This window comes from Tupaia chinensis, unplaced genomic scaffold (assembly GCF_000334495.1).
Source record: "Tupaia chinensis unplaced genomic scaffold, TupChi_1.0 Scaffold000247_1, whole genome shotgun sequence".
Classification (NCBI taxonomy): Eukaryota; Metazoa; Chordata; class Mammalia; order Scandentia; family Tupaiidae; genus Tupaia; species Tupaia belangeri.
Window position 1 is genome coordinate 4,382,563 of NW_006159725.1, and position 19,877 is coordinate 4,402,439.

Consider the following 19,877-nt stretch of genomic DNA (forward strand, 5'->3'; position numbering starts at 1 on the left):
TATGCGTTTTTCAATGATTTAAAAAAAAAAAAAAAAAAAGACAACCCTACCTATTCCTAGCTGATATGCTATACAATATCCAAAAATCAACTACTGATGCACCCTAAAACTGGCAACAAAAAAGGCCTCTAATTAAAACATAGAAATCAACTAAGCTTATATTCCCAATTACACCACTTCTTCAAAATTCCCCTCAAAATCCATATTATCAAAAAATTCAGGCTGGTAGAAATCGGGCTTATCTAATCAGACTTCCCTGACTGGCAGAGAAGGTAGGGAGGAGGATAACCTGTATGTGGAAGTGTAAAAGGTCAAGGCTGGAAATGAGATATCTCACATTTTAAATAGCCACTGCTTCTATGGCTAGGCAGCTAACCAAAAAAAAAAAAAAAATCCAAAATGGTGCCAAAAGTATGTCTCCTCATATTCCTGCTAGGATTTCCAACTGACAGAATTACTAAATGTAAATATGTCCCTAGCTTGGATTTTTTTTTTCTTTTTTGCCACAGAGCATGAGTGTTCATCGGAGAGAGACAGAGAAGTAGAGAGAAAGTGAGAACTCACCCCTCAGAGAGGATGGTCACTCTGCAATCCCTTCTCCTTCATTCTCCTCTTAAGATTTTTGGGCATGCACACACATGCTCCTTGGCATAATGTTCAAGCTGCTGGGCATGAGGCAGGAACTATGATTGGCCATATGGGTATCCAGCACCTTAACCACTATGCTACTTGCTGGTCCGTCATGACAATTTTTAAAAAGAACTTAAAAATTATCAAGTTTTTTCAGAAAAGGCCTAACTCACGTTGTAAAAGAAAAAAAAAAAAAAGATTTTTGTGAAAATTTCCTTGGTATCACCTTCACTGAATTCTATAGCATTTCTGTTCCACAACTTAAGTTCCCATGCTTTCCATTTCTATATGTAAACACCTGCTGTCTATCATGAGTGGTTACTCACTACAGAGAGGAAGAGAGTTCCTCTCCAGGTTCTATCTATTGGGATAGTAAAACAACCTGACTATGAAAATGTATCTTCAACATTATGTCACAGGCCTAGCCATGGTACACTGCTAGGGAGGCTGGAATCCATATGGGAGGTCTGGGTTCGGTTTCTGGATCACTTTGAACATACCCAGCATGGCTGAACACACCTGCAACCCTGGCTGACTGGGAGGTGAAGGATCACCACACAGGAAGGCCCTGTCAAAAAAAATGCCCGTCTGCTCTCTTCTCTCATAAAGGAGAAAAAAAATAATCAAGTCTCAGATTCCATTACAGCAAACCCATGAGCTACAACTAGCATTCTCTGCAGAATGGTCCAAACGACCTCTCTTAGTTCTTAGTTTGGCCCTTTCCCACATGTGCCAATCCAGCTATTGGCTATTCCTCAAATATGTTCCCTACTTTCTCATCTCTCCTCCCCACTGTTCCCTCCACTTAGAACATTATGCCCTGCCATTTTCTACTTATCAAAATCCTACTGGTCCTTGAAGGACCACTGAAAATACCATCACCTCCACCATACTCTTCTTGATTCCCATAACTGGATGTCTCAGAAACATTTAGCCTAAAACTAGCCCATAGAAGGAGCTTGATAAACCATTGGTTTTAACAGGCAAGGTGGAAAAGAGTACCTGTGCTTTGGGCTGGTCAGTTTGTTTAAGACTCTTACTCTTCTCAATCTTGCAGAGCTGGGCCTTGGCCTTTTTTAGGAGGCTGGCAACCCTCTTGTCAGTCATTGGAAGCTTGTCTGCCTGAGCCAACATGGAGCCTATGGAGGAAGTGGAATGTTTAACAGTGCTAGATGAAGAAGTGGAAAGGCAGAGGGTTTTCTCCTTCTCCAGGGATGGGGCAGTTGGGCCGAGGTCCAAGTTGTTTTTTTCCAGATTTCCTCTCCCTTTCTTTATAATTATTTTGGTTTTGACAGCTGTTGTATCCCCAAGAGTCACAGAAGCAATATCAGTCCCAGAATCAAGTGATGAAGACTTCTTCCGCCCTGTCGCTTTTTTGGCAGAAGATGAAGTGGCAACGTCTTCACCAACAACCTTCTCTTTGGAAACCCTACCCACAGGATACAAAGCAGAACTACTCTGAATTTCTGATCCCTTTTTCCTTTTCTCTTTCCTTGACTCCCGCTTATTCTCTTTTTCTCTCTCCCGGTCTCTCTCTCTACTCTTGTCCTTTTCCACGCTCTTGTCAGCATCTCGATCTTTGGACAGCTCCTCAGGGGCCTTTTCTTTGTTTCTCCCTCTTTCAGTCTGCGAGCCTGGGGTAAACCAAGGGAAGAGAGGAGTAGGGCTACTTGATGGAAATGGCTCTGCTGGAGCACTAGTCTGCTTCCTTGGTCTCTGATTTTTCTCTGCAGATTCCCCAGACTGAGTCAGGGAATGAGAAGAAAGAGTAAAAGTTGGGTTTAAGGCACTAGTGGCAAGAGGATTAACAGAAATGCTTAACGAGGAAGAGACAGAAGATGGGGAGGTGAGAGGTGATAGCTCAGAAGTACTAAGCCTTCCACTTCTTGTCCTCATGGAGTGAGAAGGAGATCTTGGTTCAGATCGAATAGGACTGAACACTTTTCGTTTCCTTTTCCTATTGGATACTCCTGAAGAAGATGTTCCAGCAGAAGTTCGATTACTAGGCAAAGTTACAGACTCAAATATTCTAGAGTGAGCCTCACTTGGAGTAAATCTTGGAGCTCTCAGAAGAGGGCTCCTTTTGTGCATATCAAACCTTGTTCCAGAATGGAGTGGTGAAAACAATCGGGCTGAAGCAGCAGTACCAGATGTAGAAAAGCCAGGCGCGAAGCCAACGTCCTCAGGAGTTAGTGGAGGGGGTCGGAAGTTATCAAATATTGGTTTGCGAATAAGACCTTCTTTGGCATACTTGGCTGAGGAAAAGTATTGTGGCTCTGACCTAGAATGTTTTAAAGAAGTCCACCTAAACGTCGGTTCTCGCAAAATAGATTTTCGCTTCCCTTGCATGGGAGCAGCAGATGCAGGCAAAAACGGTGATGCTAAGGGGATTGTTGGAGGCATGAGCCACGGTGTGTGGTCGGAGATACTGGAGGCAGACTGCAGCGGTGGGGGTGGAGTAAGCAGAGGTGGAGGAGGAGAGGAGGAGGTCTGCTGCTGGGGGGCACTTGGTAGAGTTGATAATTTTTTAGTTGTTCTAGATCCAAAACTTCGCTCCGACACGGAATACCTTCTGCTTCTCCTATCATTACTCTCCTTTTCCGGGGACTGGGAAATAGGCAGTGGAGTATGAACTTCAGGGGTCTCGCTCCGCTCTTCAGGAAGTACCTGAATCTCCTCAGAGGCCTGAGAATCTGTGGAGGTATCAACACTGGGGCTACTAGATCGGGAGGAGTCTGAAGACATTTGAGAGGAGTGCTGAGAAGCTGCGCTTGATTTTTCGGAAGATCCACAGGATGTGGCACTGAATCTACTGTTGGGGGTAGACTCGAGTCGGGCAATTTTAATTGGAGGGTCATAATCCTCATCTTCTATAAACCGCCGAGGGGTTTTAATGATCCGCGAGGAGATAGCACTGACGACAGGCATGATGAACTGTCGGATATTTTTGACCTGTGTCTTCACCTTTCTTCCCTGCAGCTGAGCTGCTTCTTTTTCCATTTTCTTTTGAGCCCCCTTTTTTGCCCTCTGCAAGAGTTGCTTAGCAATTGTTGCATCTGTCCTTTTCGAAGAAGGAATAATCCTGACGGGCTTAATCCTTCGAGGGCTTTGTCTGACAACTGTCTTATCTTCTTTTGTGAGTGGAGGTGTTCCTTCCTTGTCTTTCCGGACCTTCTGGGGCTTTTCCAGTTCGGAATTAATGAGGAGACCAGAAGGGGTCTTAATTCGTTCTGTTGATGGGGGCCTTCCTCGCCGTCGCACAATCTGTACCCCTTTTCTTCCTATTTGAAGTTTCCCTGTCTTAAACTTAGACTTGAGAGGAGAGAGTTTACCTGCTCTTAATTTTTTAATCTTTGTAGCCTGCTGAAAGGTAGCAGAAGGTGTCCGTTTAATTTTTTTCAGGCTATCTTCTTTATTTCCCTTTGGTAACTCTGAAATGTCCTTTCCATGTGTTATTTTGATTTTTACTCCAGGGAAGGTGGGAGGTCTTCCTCTCTTCTTTTCTATACTTTTAGAATCTTTCTTCTTGATCTTATCTCCAGATTTGGTCTCTGATTTATTTAGAGGGGAAAACACAGATGGATCTGAGAGGATAGCTGAATTTCGGTCAGAGCCACTTCTAGGTCTCCCACGAGGTTTTCGAGGACTAGTTTTAACTGTGTATAGAAATTAAACAATGAAGAGCATATATTTAGCTGTGTAGTTCAGGTCTTAACTAAGCTGAATATAATTTAGCACAGGCCATTTTGTACTGAACTCAACTTGGCTCTAACGAGTCAGTAAAACATCTTAATTGTACTTAGTTTCTGTTCATCAAAATTTGCCTCAAAGAAATCAAGTAAATAACATTCCACCTGAAAGGATATTTAATTAACTTTCTTCATATAAAAATCAAGATAATAGGAGACTTTCAATTGGACAATTAATCTACAAAACTGATTCCCTATAACTTTAATTAGCAAGGAGGGTCCCCCACCTTTATTTTTCTGAATCGTTTGAAGAATATATATCTGTACTACCTTTCACAGCCTAGCTACTAACATTTAAGAACATGCTTCTAAGTCATCCCATCCTCACGATTCAAAATTCTGGCTACGAGTAAGTGAACAATGCGCTCTGGAATGAACAGAGCAAGTCCACCGGAAAAGCCTCCTGAGCAGCTCGGCATCCTAAACTTCCAAGCTGTTTGCAAAGTAAACTACGGAAGTTTTACTGAATAGAAATATATTCGTTTATGAGATGGCAAAATGAAACCACTGAACTCAGGGGTGTGTGCTCTAATAGCAAAAGGACATAATGATGTGTCCCTTAATCGACTGCTCTACCCACAGGTTCCTGAACTGGTCAGTCCCCAGCTACGAAAGATTTAACCCTAACTGACGTCAAAAGCAAACCCACAATTTGTTAAATGAGATTTCTTCTACTATAAATGAAAGGAATTTGCCAACTTATTAATCAGCTGAATTGGCCACTTATCAAGAGATTTAGGGAAAAAAGACGTTTCTAAAATACTTTGTATAACTCTGTATTTTAAAAATGCATTAAGAACTATCTACTTATCATAGCTTCCCTTCCTTCTTGATTTTTCAATATTTTATATGACAATGTTCTTCTGAGACATTTTAAAACCTCCCGTAATATGTACCAAAAGAGATTTATGATGAATATTTTTACTATATTATGGAACCACTTTCTAACAGAACAGAAATCAACAAACGTCTGATTGTGGCGCTTTCTAAATATACATGCATTCCTCACCAATGAACTTAGGAGACTTCCCTTAATAGATTAAGAAAACATAAAAACCCAGTCTCAGTATGTATTATTACAATAAAAGTAATGAACTAGGAGAATGAAGCAATACAGATAGCTAAAAAATAGAACATAACAAAACAAAAACAAGCTTACATTCGAAGTAGACTGATAGCCAAGCAAACACATAAGAGGAAACCATCACGAAAGAGTCAGCCAAATAAACCTTGCCGAAATGTACATCACAAGGTTCCTTAACATTGTGACACACACTTGATCCCGGCCACTCAGGACTTTATCTTCTCAAGACCTCTTCCACCCTACTTTTAAAAGTTTTTTGTAGACAAGTAGAAAAAGAAGAATAGAGAAGAGTCCCAGAACTGCTGCTAACTTCTCTACTCCACAACACGTTCAATGAACTCACCAAACTGGTTACAAATAACTGTTCACCATGTCTTTTCTGGGCCTCATTTTGTCATCTCTAAACGAAGGGTTAAACCAGATGATCCCTAAAATCCCTTTCTGATATGGAGTTTTAAGATTTCACCACATCTTTAAGAGCACTGCTACTGTCTAAATAGCAGGCACTGGAACAATAAGGGCTAGTTTCTCCCAAACAACGGCAATGTCATCACCATTTGGGGGTTGGGGGGAGTCAAGCTGAGGATTTGAATTAAATTATTACATAACATACAATGACTCTTAAATGAGACCCAAATGCTAGCAAACATCACAGACTAAGTCAATGCCAGAGAGCCAAAGCAGCTAACAGTATCACCACTCACTAGGTTGTTTATCCACACACATCAGAGAAAGCCATACATGAAGTCAGAATAGCAACAGCACAGAGGGGGGATGCATTTTCCATCGGAAGACCTACAGCTCCCTCCTGTATAGAACTAAATTCTGCAAGTCGTTAGATGCTATTTTCACTGAGGATCTCCTCTTAGGAAACTGTTTGTAAGTCTAGAATTTCAAAATATTCTAGATATTTTGTCAGTGAGAAAAATGACAAATATAGTTAATAAACAGAAACACTCCATATCATTTTTATTTTCTTTATTTTAACATAGCCTTTCAAGGATGAGGTAAAATAGGTTCATAGAGTGCCAATATTTTGTTCTGAGTTCTTTGACAAGTACATCGAATTTCACCTGTAAAAAATAATGGCCACATTATTCCAAAGGCCTATCTACTACTATATAATACAAAATGTGCAAATCTGAGGATGGTCTTAGCAGGTTGCCTAGAGCTTGCCTACCAGACTTCCCAGTCACTCTGTGGAAACCTACCTCCCTTGTCCCTATGGTTTCCAGAGAGCAGCGCACGAACTGACACACCAGACGTGGCCTGACGGCGAAGAGCTCCATAGAGCAATCTGCTTCCCAAGCCACTTCCTACCCTCACTATCGAGATTACCCTTTACATGCACAGGCGGCCAGGGGAAGTCCCCATCTCCTAACACACAGAACCGAAAGGCACCACGCGCTGAGTTGGCCATTACCTGAAGGAGACCGTGTGGGACTTCGCACTCTGACTTCTTCATCTGAGCCAAAACCTAAGAACTGCTCATCCTACAACAAAGGAAAATTATTTTAAAATCAGAAGCAAAAACATGAATGTGAACATATCCCAAAGAAATGCCCAGAGGAGACACAAATAAATTTGGAAAATTAGCCTCCAAATATTAATCATCATCATTCAAATGGTTACTATAAAACAACTAATATTGAAATAAATGGACCCACTCATACAGTGTCATTACAAATAGGAGCTGTGTAGTAAATGAACAATGCACTGAGATGTCATCTTTGGTGCATGCTACATAGGGATAGTCCTAAATTTCAAACTCTAGATACAGCCCAAGACAATTAATAAACTTTACTTAAGGTAAGCAGATCAGTATAATGGCAGAAATATACAGCCCCAATAAAACAAATAAATGCTTTTCAACAAGTATTTAAGTCTACAGACACATAAGGAATAACATAAATAATATAATAATCTCTTGCCTACTAAATATTAAGAGACTGAAAGTGCCATAACCGTCAGTTCCTTAACTCAGGGACTGACATCAGATGTGACTTCTGTACATTTGAGATCCAGAGATTCTCAACGTGCATTTTATGGCATCATTTTAAAATGCCCTGTGATAAGAGACTTAATGGTGGGCAGCAGCATTTATGAAAGCGATCATGAACTGACCACATCCAGGGTGAAATCCTTTCACTAAGAATGTACGGAAACATCTCATTTCAGTCATACCTGGAAAAGACGAAAAGCAAAAACTTTTCCTTACCTCTAACTTTTAACCTGCCTTTAAGAAAAAAAAAATACTCAGAATTCATTTAGCAGCCTATTTTGGACAAGTTCTCCAGAAAGACGATTTGTAAAACAAACCGATTAATAGAAATTCACCGATTCAGAGACTAAGAGTTCTTTCCAGAGAGAGATGGAGACAGATTTAGAGATCCAGAAACAAAATCCATATAAAACAAGACCAAAATAAGGAATGAAAAATAGACTTTCTTGAGCTTCCAATTTTATACTGGTAAGTCCCAAACTCAGTTCCAATGATTAAAGCCCCCACATTTTCCTCTCAGAAGCTAAGATCACATGTATGCGGCCATCAGTGGACTTTCTACAGAAGAGTTGTTCCCTAGGTTGTTTAAAGATGGAGTAAGGTTCTAACCTGTTTAGCCACCTATCAACCAGAATATATTAAAAGATACATGAAACACTTCAAACAAATCAGCAGGTTCAACTTATTGTTTTTGTTGTTATGGGCACTTGCATTTGCCAGAGACAGAGAGAGAGAGAGAGAGAGGGAAAGTGAGAGAGCACCTCCTAGGGAGGATGGCCGCACCGCAGTACCTTCTCCATTCTCCTCTTGGGATTTGGGCCACGCGCGCACACACACACCTGCTGGTTTTCCAAGTCTCTGGTTGTGGAAGTCAGCTGTGTATTCAGCCACATGGGAATCCACTGGCCTTAACTACTACCCACTGGCTGGCCCCAGGTTCATCTTTTCAATTTAAATGCTTTTGAGAAACAAAACAGTTGGGGCCAAGCCTTTGCATACCAAGCAACTGAGAGGCAATTCTTACTAGACTCTAAAAATATTTTTGCTCTGAGATTTGCTAAAATTAAGATACTGAACTACTAGGACTAGCAGATGGCATGGTTATGTTGCTAAACTCTCACGTAATCGACCATGGTTTGAGTCCCGGACATGGCAGCTTGAAACTCATGCCAGGTGAGTGTGCATGTATGCCCAAAATCCCAAGAGGAAATTGGAGAAGAGGGGATTGTGGTTTGGCCATCCTCCCAGGGAGTGATTTCTTGTTTTCTATCTCTCTCTCCAGCAAGCACATGTGTCTATAGCAAAAAATCTCAAAAAAAAAAAAAAGGCATATGAATAAATAAATACCCTTGAACTACTTAAGAAAAAGCTGGACTTCTTCTCTTCAAAGAGACTTATTTGGGGACCAGCAGATGGTATAATGGTTACATCACTAGACTCCCAAATAGTTGATCACAGTTTGAGTCCCAGACCTGGCGACTTACACTCACGCAGGCACATGTGTGTACATGCCCAAAATCCCAAGAGGAGAACGGAGGAGAGGGAACTGTGATGTGACCACCTCTTCCCCCCTCCCAGGGGTGATTTCTCGTTTTCGGTGTGTCTCTCCAGAGAGCACTCATGACCTACAGCAATAATCTCTCTAAAAATAAATAAATAAATACATAAATAACAGAGACTTATTTGAAAGAGTATTAAAATTCTAAGAATATATTAATACTAAATTTAAGGAACATATATTGGGGGCCAGCAGATGATGTAGCAGTTACATTGCTGAACTCTTACATGGCCAACCTCAGTTTGAGTACCGGAGCTGGTGGAGACTCATGACAGGTGCATGTGCGTGCACGCTCAAGATCCCAGGAGAAGAATGGAGAAGGGATTGGGATTGCAGCTTGGCCATCCCTCCTAGAGGGGTGATTTATTACTTTCCCCCTTTCTCTGTCTCTGTCTCTCTGTTGGATGCACACACCCTAAGGCAAACAACTCTACAAAAAAAGGGGGGGGGGTCAGCAGGTGGCGTGGTGATTGAGGACCTAAACTCCCACATGGCCAAATGTGGTTCAAGTCCTGGACCTGGTGGCTTGCTTTCTCATCTTCTCTTTCTCTCTTTCTCTGGTCAAATTAAAAAATAACACTAACAAATCAAAATAAATAAATAAATCTCAAAAATATATACTGGAAGTACTTTTTATAAGTTCTTCTTTCATTGATAAATTAAAAGTAAATTCTTAGTGTGAACATCATTTGTGAATAAAATAAATTCTATTTCAACTTAAGACAAGACATAACTTAAGACATATGGAACTTAACCCCAAATAAATCTCTAGAATGATTTTAAGAGTGTATATTTGTAGGCCGTAACATTACCAAAAATGAAATCAGGACCTACACATAGGGGAAACTCCAAACTCAGGCAGAGAAAAAGATATGTAAACTTAGTGGCCCTGAACCAGCCAGTGGTGTGATAGTTAAGGTGGCTGGACTCCACACGGCTGACTGTGTGGTTGAAGTCCCCAGACTAGTGGCTTGAGAAACCCAGAGGGTGCATGTGCATGTGTGCCCAAAATCCCAAAAGGATTATGGAGGATAAGGGACTGCAGTGTGGTCATCCCCCTAGGGATGATTTCTTCTTTTCTCTCTCCCTCTTTCCAGTGAGCACATGTACTCTATAGTAAACTGAAAAAAGAAAAGAAATTATGGCCCTAAAATGTATTTTGAGAAAGAAATAGAAAAATAAAATAGGTAATGGTGAATTACCTCAAATGCTGTAAAAAAAAAAAAAAAAAAAAAAAAAAAAAAACTAAAAACTAAACAAGAAGTCATAATATCTTAGAACTTAGGTGAAGGTGGCACAATCTTCTGTCCTTAAGCATGTGACATGAGTGAAAATCTGGGGAGAGAAGGCTGGGTTTGGGCCTCGGTTCTGGCTTTCTCAGGCTATGTGATTAATTAGATGAGTCTCTGTCTCAATTTCCTTAATTATTGGAAAATCACAAGGAATAAAGTTAATTTATGAAAAAGTCACTTCCAGGGGCCAGCAGGTGGCATGGTGGTTGAGGCCCTGGACTGTGGTTGGAGCCCCGGACTGGGAGCTTGACACTCACGCTGGGTACATGTCCGTGTGTGCCCAATCCCAGGAGGAGAAGAGAAGGGACTACAGCATGGCCAATCCCCTTGAAGGAGGGCTGATTTTTCACCTTCCCTCTTATTCTCTGTCTCTCTGGTGAGCATACACGCCCTATGGCAAAAACCCTTAAAAAAAAAATCACTTGTAAAACTATAACGCAACACAAATAGTGATTCTTCTTAGTTCTTATTTTTGTTTGTTTGTTTGTGTTTTGTTTTGTTTTGTTTTTGGAGAGGTTTTTGCTAGAGGGCAGGTGCGCTCACTAAAAAGACAGAGAAACAGAAAGCGAGAAATCACCCCCCAGGGGGATGGCCACACCACAATCCCTTCTCCTCCATTCTCCTCTCAGGATCTTGGGAACGTATGCACACATGTCCAGCGTGAGTTTAAGCCAACGGGTCCGGGACTCGAACCACAGTCAACTACATGGGAGTCTAGCAACATAGCCATTATGCTAACTGCGGGGCCCAATCCTTATTATTTTTTTTTCTTTTTTTTTTTTTTTTTGAGAGATTTTCACTGTAGGGCGCGTGCACTCGCCAGACAGACAGAGAGAGACAAAGAGACAGAAAGCGAGAAATCACCCCCCAGGGGGGATGGTCACGCCGCAATCCCTTCTCCTCCATTCTCCTCCCGGGATCTTGGGCACGCACGCACACGCGCCCGGCGTGAGTTTTAAGCCACCGGGTCCGGGACACAAACCGCGGTCGACTACGTGGGAGTCCAGCGACATAGCCATTACGCTAACTGCTGGTTCCCCCCAATCCTTATTATTTTTTAAGACAGGGTCTTTCCATGTTGCAATCCACCTGCCTCAACTTCCCCATCTGCAGAGGCTGATATCACAGGCTTGCATCCCAGGCCTGAGCCTTTCAAGCTGAACACAGAATCAAACCAGGGGCTCCCATGAGGTTCCATACTGCAGAGCAGCAGTGGTTATTATTAGAGCTGCAATGAAGAAACTGAAGATTTGAGAGGTCAAATGACTTGCCCAAGATCAGACAGTTGCCTATAAGGAACCTATGTATCTAAACTGTTGTATAACTTTCTTACCAACAGAGTTATAATTTAAAACTATAAATAAGTCTTTCAAGGAACATTTTTTCAGTAATTAGTAAAGTAACATGGTGGCTATTTGTAGATCCTTCACGTTTCTAATCCATTTATTCTTTTGCTACATTATCTTCATGGTATGACCTGCTGATCTATGCATTTCCCAACATCTGAGATTTTTCCAGCATTTACCAGTGGGCTACATTGCTGAATTTGTGAATGTTTTGCTACAAATACAGTGATGACAGACAGTTTAAGTGACTATACTAACCAACAAGTAGAGGAACTGACAGGTGAGATAATACAAGGTTATTAATCTTTAAAAGAAATATAAGGGAGCTACTCCGCTGTGGTCATTATCAGCAACTTTACGGGGTCACTTCTTTATTTCAAACTTTCACAAATGTAAATTGCAATGGGCTCCAAAAAAGACAGAGTACTACTGAGCGGTCAGGCAGTAGTTTAATGAACTCTGTCAATATGTAAAGTCTCAAATTATTTTCCAAAATGACAGGGAACATTGATTCGTTTCCGCTTTGGTCTTGTAGTTGGAATAAGAAGGAAAAAAAAGTAATCAAAAAGGACTACCTTCCACCCAAGATCTTTCTTTTCACTTGAAATATAGGTTGCCTTCTAAAGGCATGCTTTAAAAATAAGTACCCATTGTTTAAAGAATCCAGACAGCTTAGCCAAAAACAAAAGCTGTCATTGTTATGTTAAAGAGCTCGAGTCTCTAACTCTGGACTTGCAAATCTGTGTGAGAGCCCTAAAAATTACTCCAAGAGAAGCCCAGCAGAGTTGGGAAGGAACACTGAAAGAGGATGTTGCAGAAACGCGCTCCCTCTGCCCACACAACAATAGGCTTCTCGTCCTGCTCATCACCCCTGTCAAACATGTGGGTCCCCAGGGACGTAAACAAGGTAACAGTGCTTATTTCTCAAGGATTTAGACCTGCCTAGAAATCAAAAGACTAAAGCAGTCTGTCTACAAAAAGATAACAAAAGGAGCTGCAGTTAAATCCATGTTTGGCACTGTGACATGAGATGGGCGGCCCGGAAGAGGGTACAGGAGACAGCAGACGTCAGGTACACGTGCCTCCTGGAAACTGCCCAGACAGCCATTCACACATACTTTCCTCTTAACACCCTTCTCTGATGAGCACAGATTCCAAGACAGCGTACAGGCAGGTCACACGATGTACTCCTTCTGAACACTGATGCCCTCGGAGACTAGATCACTAAGATCTCAACATTTTCTTACCTCCAAAGACAGAGAAAATACTCTTGTCAAGGTGAGTACTGTAAAATACTGTTAAATTAAGCCACCTAAGGTCACTTCCTAAAAAAAAAAAATCATTGTAAAATAATGTGGAATTTCTTTTTTCTTTTCTTCCCTTTCTTCTTTTCTTTCTTTCTTTCTTTCTTTTTTTTTTTTTTTAATTTTGCCAGTGGTCACATGTGCTCAGCAGAGACAGAGACAGGGAAAGGAAGAAAGCACTCCCCAATGGGGCCAGGTCACACCACACTCCCTTCTCCTCCATTTCTCCAACCTGTCAGGATTTGGGGAAAACAAGCACAATCAATTACCCCATGTGTTTTTCAAGGTGTGGGGCCAGTAGGCCATGTGGAATTCAGCTACCTTAACTACTATGCCAACTCTCTCTCTCTTTTTTTTGGTTTAAATTTTATATCTTTCATCAGAGAAACAGGCACCTTGACAAGGTTTTGGCATAGAGCGGTCTCCCTCCTCTACTCTTCCAGTCAGCCAAGATCATGTGTCTCAGGTCAACCAGAAATCTGGACAAGCAAGCTACATTTTCACTTTCCCTCTCTGTCCCTCTCTGATGAATTAAAATAACAATAATTAATAAAATTAAATAATTATTTTTAAAATTTTAAGAAATTTAAAACTAAAAAAAAAAAAAACCCTCAACATCTCATTAAATATCATTAATAGGTGACCAGCGGGTGGTGTAATGGTTATGTCACTGTACTCCCACATAGTCAACCACAGTTTGAGTCCTGGACCGGGTGGCTTAAAACTTCATGCTGGGCATGTATGCATGCATGCCCAAAATCCCAAGAAGAGAACAGAGGAGAAGAGATTGCAGCATGGCCATTCCCTCTAGAGGGTGATTTCTCATTTTCTGTCTCTTTGACAAGTGCACCTACCCTATATCAAAAATCTCTCTCTGAATAAAATAATAATAATGATAAACTAAAAAAAAAAAAAAAAAAAGGACAACATTAATAGATAAAATATAATGTAATTCATATGCTATAATAAAAATTGGCTTCAATCTTGGAAATGTTCATTTTTTCTCTTATAGTAGCATTTGTTTCATGGAGAAATAATTCAACACATTTCAAAATCCTTTCAAAGGATAGTAATGTATATCTCCATCCTTCAGTATTGTAACTAGGCACCACTCCAGGGTTGGAGATCAGGGAGCTAAGGTCATTGAGACCCAAATCATCTTCCATGATTAGATGTGACACAGTTCCTAGTAACACCAGTGATCTGATAAAATTTCAGCTGACAGACCTCAGTGCTCTTCCCTATCCCCAACTGAAACACAGAGCTTCTAAATTCTTCTGAATTTACAATAATCAGAGCAAAAACATGCACCCAGAGTTCTTCATTTCCAAAAGACAGTGGAGGTTCCAAACTGACTGTAAAAACTCTATTATCCAGGACCAGCAGTTGGTGTAATGGCTATGTCACTGGACTCCCATGTAGTCGACCGCGGTTCAAGTCCCGGACCCAGTGGCTTAAACTCACGCCAGGTGCGTGTGTGTGCATGCCCAAGATCCCAAGAGGAGAGTGGGGGAGAAGGGATTGCTGTGTGGCCATCCCTCTAGTGAAAACCTCTCCAAAAACAAACAAAAAATCTCTATTAACTAAGCCTAGGACCAGCAGGTGGCTGGATCCTACGTGGTCAAGTGCATATTTCAAGTCCTGGACCTCACAGTTTGAAAATCACTCTGGGCATGTATACATGCATGCCCACAATCCTGAGAGGAGAATGAAGGAGAAGGGATTGCAGTGTGGTCATCCCTCCTGGGGGAGTAATTGTTCACTTTCTCTCTCTCTACCATGTGAATGCGCCCTATGACAAAAACCTAAAAATAAAAACAAGTCTGGCCACTCCTGGCCCCAGATAAACAAGCCTAGGACAACTTTGCTCATATCCTCTGCTTTACTTTCTAAGGAGGCTCCTCAGCACATCAGAGCACTGAAATAGTAGGTACCCCAAACATGCCCTTTAGCAACTGTATCTTAGCATTCTTCTATCTCCAACAGCTTTAGTCTTAATTAACAGTTTGAAAAATCAAATTCTTTCAATAACAAAATTATTTTCAATGAATCAACTGAAATATCAATAAGCACAGACAGTGGCACAGTGGTAAGACACCATGTTCTGTGGAGCTGACCCAAGTGGAATGGTCCCAGGCTCTCCCCCTTCGCCTCCCTGAACACACATGTGTGTGCCTGTGATCTGGGGCTGACAGAAGCTAGGGGCAGACGGCAGCACCAAGACCCAGTCAGGGCACTGCTGTCTCTCTCCCATTGTGCAAAAAATAACTTTAAAAAGTAATCGCAGACAGTATCGAAATCACTCCTGACATGCTCGTTTTGGGGAAGTCTTTGTTTCAGCCTTCTAAATTTTAATATGAGCACGTCAATCAGGAGAAGCCATAGGAGAACTAAGAGAATTCCTAAGAATTCTTAAAGTTGAAGACACATCTAGGAGGCAAGTCACGCACCTTGGCAGCTGTGGTTAAAAGAGTAACACTCTTTTTGGGAACTTATTCCACGTAGCGATCACTTCTGCTGGCACCTTTCCTTGTGTGTCTGCTGCTATGAGTGCTTAAATACCAAGGTCTTGATGGTGCATCTTAAAAGACATGCACACATAATTACCAGTATTTAATTAGCAGAAGGGATTTTTAAATGTGTTTACATGTTTGCCTCCTTCTCTAGAGTGTGCACTCTGAGGAAGGGGACAATTTGCTTGTTCATTTCTGTGCTCCTGATATCTGGCACGAAGTTGGCACCCAATAAACGTTTACAAAATGCAAACGAGGGTAGTGCGATATACTAAATGTTTACAAAATATTAAATACCTACTGTGGCAACAACACTGTAGCAGAAAATACAGGGGACCTCCATAAAATTAGGCAATATAATGCTTAGCGTTCCTTTTTTTTCATTGCCAGAAGGCATGTGCACTCACCAGAGAGAGAAAGAAAAGGGGAGAGGGGAAAAGCACCGGCTGATGGAGTGTGGTCATATCACAGTCCTCTCTCCTCCATTTCTCCACCCTGTGGAGATTTGAGGCACCTTGCACATGTGCCTGGCTTGTTTTTCAAGTCACCAGGGCCAGAACTTGAAACACAGTCAGTTGGATCCCTTAACCACTGGGCGACAGGCCAATCCCAGTGACTCTTACTTTTAGGAACACACAGGGAGCAAATAAAAACCATAATAAGGGCCAGCCAGTGGCATGGTAGTTAAGGCAGCTGGATCCCACATAGCTGACTGCAAGGTTCAAGTCCCGGATCCGGTGGCTTGAAAAAACACAGCAGGCACATGCATGCACATACTCAAAATCCCAAAAGGAGGGAAAAATGACAAAAGGATTGTGGTGTGATCATCCTCCATGGGTGGGAGGGGAGGTGCTTTCTCCCTTCTTCTATTTCTAGAGAATATGTCTGATACCTCCAGCAAAATAAATAAAAAGAAACCACCCATGGTTGAAATATAGAAACTGAGGAAGGGAATCACAGCATGAGGCCCTGTGAGGTGCTCCCTACCTCTCACAGCTCTGCACACGTGGGTTCTATCACGAATAAAGAAAAACATTTTCACAGGAACAGAGTAGAGGCTGTAGGGAGGGAAAAGGACTGGGAAAGGGAAGACACTGATCACAGTTCCAGTTAAAGTGGAAGACTGTTTTAGTAACCTGGCCCAACCTCGGTGCTGCCTGCCGGCGTAGCACAGTGAGCAGCAGGCCTGGGAGCCACATGGACCATAGGCGTGGCTCCTTGGTGTACCTGCAACACACTGGCACACCTGCGCTCAAGGTCCTGAATAGCTGGAGGCCTGGGGGTGGAGCGCAGAGTGACCTGATGAGGGTGCATCCCTCCTTCCCTCCTCCCCACCATGCACGCATACTCACTCTCTCTCTCAAGAAAGGAAAGAGTTTTAATAACCAGTCCAGCATGTATGTTAAAGCAGTAGGTACCACATGGTCGACTTTGGACTTCCACTCCTGGTTTGAAAACTCACACCAGGTGTGTGTGAGTGTGTGCCCAAAGTCCCAAGAGGAGAGAAGAAAGGGGACTGCAGTGTGGCCATCCCCCCTCACTTTTTCTGTTTCTCTATCTCTGCGAGTACACATGTGCTATAGCAAAAACTGGAGAAATAAAGCTGTAGTGATCTATTACACTGCAAGGTTACTACAGTTAATGTGTTGAAAGTTTAACTCTTTGAAGAACAGCTTATCAGGCCCATCCTCCGTGGTATGCACCCCTAAGACAATGGGCCCCATGGGCCGAGACCACAACGGAGACACAGGTTTGATTACTGGTCCAACCCAAAGGCCAGGTACAGTGGCACACACCAGTAATCCCAGTGGCTCAGGGAGGCTGAGGCAGGAGGCTCTTGAGCTCAAAACTGGTCTGAGTAACACAGCAAGACCCTCTCAGGAGAGTCTGGCCTGATGGCACCTATACCTTAACGGGGAGGCGAAGGCAGGAGGATTGTGATACTATGACTCTCTCTTTTATATTAAAAAAATAGAAAGGGACCAGCAGTTAGCATAATGGCTATGTCTCTGGACTCCCATGTAGTTGACCACGGTTTGCGTTCTGGACACAGTGGCTTAAACTCATGCCGGGGGCATGTGCATGCGTGCCCAAGATCCCAAGAGGAGAATGGAGGAGAAGGGATTGCAGCATGGTCATCCCCTCTGGGGGTGATTTCTTGCTTTCTGTCTGTCTCTCTGATGAGCACACATGTCTTATAGCAAAAATCTCCTCAAAAAAAACATTTTTTAATATCTGGGGGAAAAAAAAGCCTAGGGAGAACATCTCCAGGTTGGGAGGATAGACTTAATTAATAATGAATTTGTTCACTGATTCATTAACTTACTCACTCATTTGAATGTATGAGAGCCCATTACAGAGCTAAAAGACAGCTTCTGCCTTCAAGAACCTGCTAGTGAGTCAAGAACAGTAAGCAAATTAGTGGAGTACGGGGTGCTGCTTGCCATGACAGAGGGATGCAACTGCTGGAAGAGTAGTGGGAGCACAGGAGAAAGGCACCTAGCCTGGTCAAGGAGAAACTGCAGAGAGGAAAACTTTTTTTTTTTTTAAAGAATTCTTTATCCTATTTATTTTACTATCATCATTTACATTGATGAGAGAGAGAGAAAATGAGAAAGTAAGCTGCCAAGTCCAGGACTCAAACCACGATCAGCCAATGTGGGAGTCCAGCATCTCAACCATGCCACTTGCTGGCCCCAAGAGATGAAAACTTAATCCAACATCTGAAGGACAATAAAGCTGGAGGGGTTATATATTGCAGGCAGAAAGAAAAACATATACAAAGGCCCAGAGGCACAAAAGAATGTGCGTGGAGTGAAATGGTAAACAGCAAACAGTTCTATCTGGCTGAGGTCCCAGCTGATAGGGAGCAGGAGATACTGATGGGGAAAAAAAGCAGGAGGCAGGTCACGAAAGGTCTTACATGGCTTCATGAGTTTAAAGTTTGTTTTCAAAGTATGGACCTCATCCTGAAGACTACAGAACATCAATGGCTTCCAGGCAAAAGAGAAGCATGATTAGATCTGCATTTCTAAAGATCACTATGACAGAGTGGAGAAGCGGAGACTGCCTTTAAGAACAGAGGCAGAAAGAACAACTGTCCATAAAATGACAGTAGTAACAGTGGGGACTGAGCGAAAAGGACAGATTCCACAGATATTTAGAAGGCAAAATGGACAAGATTTTGTTATCAAGGGTCATGGAAGTGTTAAGAATTGATGAAGATTTGTGGGCATCTGGCTTAGGTTGATTAGGTTTATAGTGATATTTGTCAAGACTGGGAATACAGAAAGAAGACAGGTTTATAGGAGTGAGGAGAGAGATCACTTTAGAGATTTGAATATGAAGTGTCTATCCAAGTCATCTATAGGATAGAACGATCTAGAGAAAACAGATCTGACTCAGTGAATATATGAATGCTGAAACTGTGTATATAAATGCAATCACCCAGGGAGAGCTACTGAGACAACAGGTGGGTTGATGACGGAGCCCTGAGGAATACCTATACTTATCTACGCCTAGCAACGTGCAGACCAAGGGGAAGCCAAGGAAGGGGATGGAGAAGGAACAGAGGAAGATCATGCATGGTAAGTACAAAACAGTGAAGGGAGGAATGTATACCCAAAGTACTCAAGTTGAGTAAGGGTTAGAACTTATATAGTGTGGTATAAAACAGGGAGGTTGGGGTTGGCAGGTGGCATGGTGGTTAGGGGTGCTGGACTCCCACATGGCCAACTGCAGTTCAAGTCCTAGACCTGGAGGCTTGCTTTCTAGCATGCGCATTCTCTCTCTCTCCCCCCCTCCCCCTCTCCCCCTTACTCTCTCTCCCTCTTTCTCACTCTGTTCCTCTCTGATCAAATGAAAATAAATAAAGTTAAATAAAATAAATCAAAAAAAAAAAAAAAGCTGGGAGGTCACTGGCAATGTTACCAAGGTTAATTTCTCTTTTTTTTCTTAAGAATTATCTCTTTCTTTCTTTCTTTCTTTGTCTTTCTCTTTTTCTCTCTCTCTTTTCCTTCCTTCTTTTTTTCTTCCTTCCTTCCTCCCTTTATCCCTTATTTCACTTTTACCAGAGAGGGACAGAGTGAAAGAGAAAGGCAAGCGAGATAGCAAGCTACCAGGTCCAGGACTTGAACTGTAGTCAGCCATGTAGGAGTCCAGTACCCTTAGACACTACACCACCTGCTGGACCCCCCAAGGTTAATTTCAGTGTAGTGTTAGAGGCAGGGGGAGTCATGTTACAGTGGTTTGAGATGTCATGGGAAAAATGGAAATAAGTATAGACTACTCTTTTGAAAAACTCAATGATAGGGAAAAGGAGAGAGAGGGCACAAGGGAAAGACAAGTTTGGGATGATCACTTTTTTGAGTTGGTTATGTTTGTACGCTCTGAAGGGGAA

General features: G+C 42.2%; 1 protein-coding gene across 1 annotated transcript in view; it reads right to left on the reverse strand.

Moving 5' to 3' along the window:
- Nucleotides 1-19,877, reverse strand: part of KMT2A (lysine methyltransferase 2A) — a gene marked incomplete at its 5' end in the record, with an annotated part of 92,014 nt that overhangs the window by 49,174 nt on the left and 22,963 nt on the right. Inside the window, 2 exon segments of the mRNA XM_014587927.2 lie at nucleotides 1,633-4,286; nucleotides 6,887-6,956. Of these exon segments, the coding sequence (XP_014443413.1) occupies nucleotides 1,633-4,286; nucleotides 6,887-6,956 (2,724 nt within the window).